Here is a 6,955-nt window from a genome sequence, read left to right as displayed (position 1 = left end):
GTATGTTCAGAAGTTTTGATTTCTGGTTAGGAGAAGCATTTTTCTTCAGCCTAGTTAACTGTATTATTGCTGATGAAACATAATGCACATTTCAGTTGCTGTAGCTTGAAAATGAATGTTAAACAATGTTTCTTAAGCTGAACTGGATTTAATATTTTGAGTTTGAATCTTCCGCAACTGCTCCTCTTTCCTCGCATTTGAAGTTTCATCCAATTGTTCTTGGTGTTGCTCGCTCTCACCTTCATTAATGAGTTTTGTTTATTTTAACATGCCGCTCTGTATGCAGTGGGATGCGTGGGCAGGTGCCAGAGCTTTAACCTATATGCGTATTAAAATGCCGTTCTTATACCTCTTGCCATAATTACATGTTCTCTCAAAGAGAATCCGGTGTTCTTTTCTGAAAACAGCCTTCGTTCTCGAGTCCCTTACACAATCTGTAGGCAGGTTTTCTAGAAATAAACATGATGATGTGAAAGGGGATGGACTCGTCCAAGGCAGGAGGCAAATAGGTGAGATCAGATGCTGCAGCTCGTACGCAGCAAACACGAAACTGTCGGCTGGAAGGTTTCTTTCCAAAAGATTTGCCTTTGCGAAGGGCTTGCTGGACAGGTGTGTAGCTGCTGCAGCAGCGTGCGGCCAACACACAGGCTGCTCCCAAGAGCCACACAAGGTCTCCTCGGTCTTACGCTTGGGTCACTTCATGCAGGGAAAACACCCATCTGGGCTGCTGGATGCTGTTTAACTCCCTCTGACAACGTGGTAGCAGGGCAAGAAGCTGATCCGGAGAGGGTGGTCGCTGTACCCTGGCACCCGAGACCCCCTGCTCTGCCGGGCGCTTCTGGTGTGACCCTGGTGAAATCGTGCAGGCTATCCTGGGGTACCTTCGAGCTGGAGAAGCAGCAGCAGCATCCCACAAAGATGGGACTTACCAACTGGCAGGATCTTTGGTACCATGGGAAAGGGATCATACCCGCACCGCTCAGGAGCCAGCTGTCCCGTGCATCAGCGCTGGGACAGATCTGCGATGCAGAGCCTTCAGCGGTGCTGTTCCTCCTCCTTCCCTCAGTGGCTGCTTCCCAGCCCACAGCTCAGCCCCCGCAGATGTGCTGATGGAACTGTTTGTGGTCCAATGCTGGGGGCAGGGTCACTGACCCAAAGTCAAATAAATCTACTCTTTTCTCATTAGCTGGGGACCTGACTGAGAAGTTGCCCCCCAAACTGACTGTATTGGCACAAATTCAGAGACTGGGCTCTGTGGCATGGGCTCTGTTTCCAAGGCTGGAAACTCCACGGTGTGGCACTGCCACCAAAGCCCCCAGGTCTTTGAACGATGCCTTCAAACTGGTGCACAACCACGGGAAGAGAGAAGAGTTCTGACCTGTGTTATGTATGCTCAAAGTCTGTGAATCTTTTCTACTTATTTAAACATGAAGAGCAGCACAATAACACTTCCTCCCAGGCTTTGCCCGTTGTGTGCTTAAAACCTGAATTTTTAAGGTAGAGAGATTGTGCACAAGCTACTTACGTCTCTCTGATCTAATTGATGATGTTTTACTTCCATGCGTTATTACAAAGGTCATCATGAACTCTGAATAAATGACAAGAGTCAGATACCGAACTGTAAACTCCCATTTTGCTAACCATTGATCCCCAAACAGTTCTCTGCCTTTGACACAAAGAAATTGCTGGGATGTGACTACGCCGTACAACTGTTCGCTGGGGTGAGCCGAACTGCCGTGTACACAGGACTTGAAAAGTGTGAGGAAAAAAGAGGAGACGAGGTAACTGGGAGAAGAACAGGTGGAAAAGAGGACGTGAAAGGCATGGCGAAGGAAGGCGAGGGACAAGAGATCTGAGTGTCAAAGGAGGAGAAGGATGCTAGCTGAAGGAAAGCAATAGGAAATGATACAGCAAGTGATTCGTCATGCGGATCTTTGGCCGAGCAGGTGCGTAACAGAGAGGCTAGTATTCTGGGGGCTTTGGGAGTTGAAGTAGTTTATTTTCAGGAACAACCCCCCTCTGTTTGTTCCTGTGCTAGCTGCTGCCAGACAGCGGCAAATGGCACTGCCGTGTGGGAAGATGAGCGTGGCCAGCCCAGACGGGCTCCCCACCTGGGGCCAGGCACAGGTGACATCCAGCTCCCACCTGCTCCCACCAGTGTTGGCGGGTGATGCTCACCGAAGAGCTGGAAATCCAGCCCTAAAAAAAAAAAGCTAAAAATCTCTACCCTCCAGGCACAGAAACGTGAAATAAAATAAATGAGCTGGAGCTCTGTCAAAGCACTGGGGATGCCCGTCCCGCGGGAGCTCCACGCCCCGCTGCCTGGATAGCGCTGGCTTTGGTGGATGCCAAAATACTTCTGGGGGCAAAAGCTGGGGTCTGCGGGGCTGGGAGGGCGAACTCAGAACCCTGCGAGGGCCGAGGGAAGAGACTTCTATCCTTGTAAAGGCAGAGAGGGGTTTATCCTCCACAGCTAAATGAAAACGAAAAGGAAAAAGAAAGAAAAAAGATCCAGAAGAGCAACGTTGGAGATACAAAGACTGCCATGGACCAGTGCAAGTTTGGAGAATTATATGTAAATGACCCCCGTTCTGACCGCGGTGGCCCTCTGCTAATCCCGGAGAGAAAATCTACTTAGCAAAGGAAAGTTTTGTTTAATTTGGTTAACAGGGACCAAAATGCTGCATATATTAATAATTTACATTTCCAGGGAAACGCTGTATCTTTAACGCTTCGGTGCCGAAGGGGGTTCACCGGAGCTGAACGCTCACAGAATAAAATCCGCGTAGCGCTTTCTCCTCGTTCTGCATCCAGCGCTGGTGGAGTCGAGCGCGGGACGTGTGCCTCTGCGCCGGGCTCCGGCCCTTCTGCTGCTGCCGGACGCGTTCGGCTGACCCCGCGTCGCTCTGCGGGCACCGAGCAAGAGCGTGGGCTCCCGGCTGGAGTGACCATCCGAAGGGTGTCCCGAGGACACGAGGGGCTGTTCCCCCCTGCTCTGGCTGGCTCCCTACGTTATCCCACCGTGTGACCTCTCCCCCACTAATCTGACATAGCAGCTTTCCCTGTATTTGCAGGTTAAACGGAAGGTACACATTGGACTTTTTACGCATTGTACGGAGGATCTTTTTGTCCCTCTCCAAATAAAGGGTCGGGTTGGTTTACAAATTGGGGGTCAGCCCATCCCGTGACCTGGGCAAACAACCCGGGTCAAATCTCCTCAAAACCTCCCTGCCCGGCTGGGAGAAGTTCATTTACCCCTCGGCAGCTCGGGGGGAGGGGGCTGGGGGGGGGGCTGGGGTCCCCCCTGGGGGTTGCGCGGTTCATTTCCCCCGCCTTCCTCATCCTCCTCCTCCCCTCGGGGGAAATCCCCGCGGCAAAACGCACGGGAGGTCCCGGTGCCTGCCCCGGGGGGCATCCCCTGGGGAGGCAGCACCCACGGGAGGGGCCATCCCCGGGGCTCCATTCCCCCGCCGAGCTGAGACCGAGCAGCGCTGAGCCCCGCAGCCCAACCCCCCCCCCCCCCGACCACGTTCCGCTCGTGTTTCGGTTTTCCCTGGGTGGGGTAGGGGGGCAGACCCCCCCCCCCCCCCCGCCCCCCACCCCCCCGAGGAAGCTCCCACCCGGACACACGCAGGGGCGGCGGGTATAAACATTTATTCCAAGGCGTCTCTTGTACAGGCACCGCACCCGGGGGGGGGGTCAAAGCCGGACCCCCGGGGCTGGCGGGGGGGGGGGGGGTGCAGAGCCGGACCCCCGAGACGGGCGGGGGGGGGAGCTCCCCGCTTCCGCGACCCCCGCGCATCTCCCCACCGGCGCGCCCGGGGGTGATAAATAGGATTTTTTTTCGGGGATGGGGGGCGAGTCCCTATAGCACGGAGGGGTGCTGGCCCGGGGGCAGCCCGAAGGCGTTGGGGTGTCCGAGGAGGTTGAGGTAATGGCGGTCCAGCCCCTGGACGGAGGAGAGGAAGGCTCCGCGCTGCTGGCCGGGGCTGGCCAGGGGCACGGCGGCGTTGGGGAGGTGGTAGGGCAGGGGGGGGCTGCGGGCAGCGCCGTGCCAGGGGAAGGGACCCCCCGGGGGAGCCTGGAGAGCGGCGTCGCCGGGGCACTCGGGCGCGGGGTGAAGCTGGTAGGAAAAGTCCGGCTCCGGGAGGGAGCCCAGCGAGGTGAAGAGGGGCTCGGCGAGGAAGCGCGCTTTGGACTGGAGGAAGGCCAGGATGCGGGCGTACTTGGTGTCTTTGGTCTCCATCCTCTCCACCGTCGTCAGGTAGTGGACCAGGTTCTTCATGCACTCGTGGTAGCCGTAGTGGAAGTAGTTGGCGAACTCGGAGAGCAGCTCTGCTGGAAGGGGGGAAGCCGGGCTTTCCTCAGGGGGCCGGCCCGGGGGGGGGGGGTTAGGGGGGTTGGGGCCGAGCCCTCCCGCCCACCTACCCTTCTCCCTGCCGCGGGGGAAGTCCGCCGAGTGCAGGGCCCGCAGGTACTGCACCGTCATCTCCAGGATCTCCGCCTTCTCCAGCTTCCCCGAGCTCTGCAACGGGCCGGGGAGAGGGGGCATCACCTCCACCCCCCGAGCTCCGCCGGACCCCCACCCCGCACCCCCTTCCGGCACCCGGGGGGGGGGTCCCTCCTCACCGGGGAGAGGGGCGCAGGGTCTTGTATGTGTGTGTGTGTGTCCCCAAGCGCCTACCTGCTTGGCCAGAGCCATGGGCACCGTCTTGCCCAGCTCGGTGAGGCAGCGGTTGATGCGGTCCCTCCTCCGCTTCTCGATCACTTTGTGGGAAACCGGCGTCCTCTGCCAAAACAGCGCGATGAGAGAGGGGAAAGCAACCGGGAAAGCAACCGGGGAAGCCCCCCCCCCCCGCCTCCTCCGACCCCTCCCGGCGCAGCCGGTCCCGACCTCCCCCCGAGCACCGGCGACGGGCGCGACGCAGCCCCGGGAGGGATGCTCCGGCGGCTGGTCCCCCCCTCCGCGGGCGGACCCCGCAGGGCAGGCTCGTGTGCGGGAAAGGGTGGGCGTTTGGGTATTCTTGTTTTGGGGGGAGTGGGGTTTTTTGGAAAGGAAAAGGCGGCGAGGGGGTCCGCGTCCGCCGGGTCCCCGCAGAGCCGTGCGCGCAAAGCGGGCCGGCGACTCACCCTCCGCTCCTTGAGCTTGGAGGCCATGGTGGGCACTGCCTCCCCGCTCCGTCCCCGAGCCCCCTTATAAAGCCATCACTTCTTGGGGGGGGGGGGGGGAAGACCCTCCACGGGCTCGCTGATCCCGTAGGATTAGGGCTCCGGGGTGGGGGGGGGAATGTATGCATTAAAGATCAGGGGCGAGAGAGGGATGAGGGTTGGTTGTTTTGGGTGGGTTTCGTTTTTTTTTTTAATCCTTCTCTCCTTCCTCCTCCTCCCACCCTCCCAACCCCCCCCACGCAGCCGGGGGCTGCCCAGCTGTGTCACCCCACGTGGATTTCGGGGACACACGTGATGGTCCCACAATAGGTGCGGGGATGGGGGCCGGGGATGCGGGAGAGAGGGGCGCAGGGCGCGGTACCGCGCCCTGCGCCCCTCTCTCCCGCATCCCCGGCCCCCATCCCCGCCGCCATCCTCCAAAGCCCCCAACTCCTCCCCTCACTTCCCCCCCCCCCCCCCGACTGCGTTTTAAAGCCTGTCCAGAGTCATTAAAGTAATTAAGTAAGCCCTTAATAGGCTGTTCCGCCCAGTTCAAGGGAGAACCCTTGGAGACGGAGTGGCCCCGTTTGTTCTCAGGCTTTTCTCACACGACTTGGTGACACGTCCATCTTTATAAGAGGTGGCAGCGAGCCTTTTTTTGTTTTGTTTTGTTTACACCGCTTTATGCGCCGGGGGGACACCCCGGCAGGTGTGGGACCGGGGGGCTGGCACACGATACCCCCACCCCTCCTCCCCTTTCCATCACCCCCCTCCTTCTTTTTAGTTTTTGGGGGTTTTTCTTCCTTTTTTTCTTCTTCTTCTCCTTCTCCTCCCCGACAGCCCGGGGAGGCTCTCGCCAGCCTTTGGCACACGACGCTCCTTTTTTTTTTTTTTGTCTGCGTGTGTGTGGGTCTGCGCGTTGTTGTTTTACCCCCCCCTCCCCTCCTCTTGCTTTCCCCCCCCTCTCCTTTGGAGAGGCTCAATTTGTAGCCTATTATCCTATAGGAAAATGTCCCATTGAAAAGTATGAATAGTTTCATTTGGCCTAAATTTTAATAATGCGGGTCAAAGAAAAGAGGGGCAAATAAAGAAGGGGATCGCAGCTGGTCCGAGAGCGCATTATTCGGTGTCACCTGCGAGCGGGGTCGCCGACAGACCCCCTATTCATTTGCCTAATTTTGGTCAATTTAACAAACTTCAGGAGAAATTATTGTGGCATTGTTGAGGAGGGTAAAGCTTTCTGATCGAATTAACAGCATGTTTTGATCCGGTAAATGTCATTAGAAAGAAAGAAACAATCGCGTTTAAAGGGGGGCTCCGAGCCGGACGCGCCAAGTGGAGACGCCGGAGCGCGCAGCTGACAAAGGCAGCAAGTAACTGCCACAGGGGAACTTTTGTACGCTCACACTGCTGAGGGGTTTTTTACACAAAAAAGGCATTATTTCATACTTGAATACGTTTTAATCCAACGATTGTCTATTTTCCGCAAACATATTTTCACAGCGTTTGTCAAGCTTCCCTCTCCTCCGCCCCGGCCCGGCACAGCCAGCGCTCCTCGCCTTCCCCGACGCGCCCGGACCCCGGCCCCCGGCCCCGCACCGCCGCGCCAGGGGGGCTGCCCGCCCCCGCATACCCCCCCCACCCCCCCAACCCCCGGGTGAGGACCCCCCCCCCCTCCCCGGCCCCTCTCCACGGTGCGCCCCGGGGGCCGGCACCAGCCAAACCAGCGCGGCGAGGCGGTTCCTCAGAGACCCCCCCCTACTCCCCGCGTTCCCCCCACCCCCGCACCCCCCCTGCGCGGTGTAAC

General features: G+C 58.4%; 1 protein-coding gene across 2 annotated transcripts; it reads right to left on the bottom strand.

Moving 5' to 3' along the window:
- Positions 1–3,652: 3,652 nt before the first annotated feature.
- HELT (helt bHLH transcription factor) lies at positions 3,653–5,194 on the bottom strand. Of its 2 annotated transcripts, none has more exons than XM_075420143.1 (4): positions 5,131–5,194; positions 4,685–4,789; positions 4,429–4,525; positions 3,653–4,338 (listed from the first exon to the last, which is right to left on the bottom strand). In XM_075420143.1, the coding sequence occupies exons 1-4, from the start codon at positions 5,155–5,157 to the stop codon at positions 3,866–3,868; spliced, it is 702 nt and encodes a 233-aa protein (XP_075276258.1). In that variant the 5' UTR covers positions 5,158–5,194; the 3' UTR covers positions 3,653–3,865. The 2 variants fall into 2 exon arrangements, with proteins under 2 accessions (XP_075276258.1, XP_075276259.1); XM_075420144.1 differs by having other exon boundaries at positions 3,653–4,335.
- Between the last annotated feature and the right edge of the window lie 1,761 nt (positions 5,195–6,955).

This window comes from Opisthocomus hoazin, chromosome 5 (assembly GCF_030867145.1).
Source record: "Opisthocomus hoazin isolate bOpiHoa1 chromosome 5, bOpiHoa1.hap1, whole genome shotgun sequence".
Classification (NCBI taxonomy): Eukaryota; Metazoa; Chordata; class Aves; order Opisthocomiformes; family Opisthocomidae; genus Opisthocomus; species Opisthocomus hoazin.
The sequence above is the reverse complement of the archived record's forward strand: the minus strand, read 5'-3'. Positions and strand labels throughout refer to the sequence as shown.

Bases quoted from the DNA above. Each gene is read 5' to 3' on its own strand.
- HELT (XM_075420143.1), bottom strand. From the start codon at position 5,157: ATGGCCTCCAAGCTCAAGGAGCGGAGG. The intron at 4,790-5,130 runs GTGAGTCGCCGG...CTGTTTTGGCAG, and splicing joins CCAAGCTCAAGGAGCGGAGG to AGGACGCCGGTTTCCCACAA. The intron at 4,526-4,684 runs GTAGGCGCTTGG...GGCCCGTTGCAG, and splicing joins CCATGGCTCTGGCCAAGCAG to AGCTCGGGGAAGCTGGAGAA.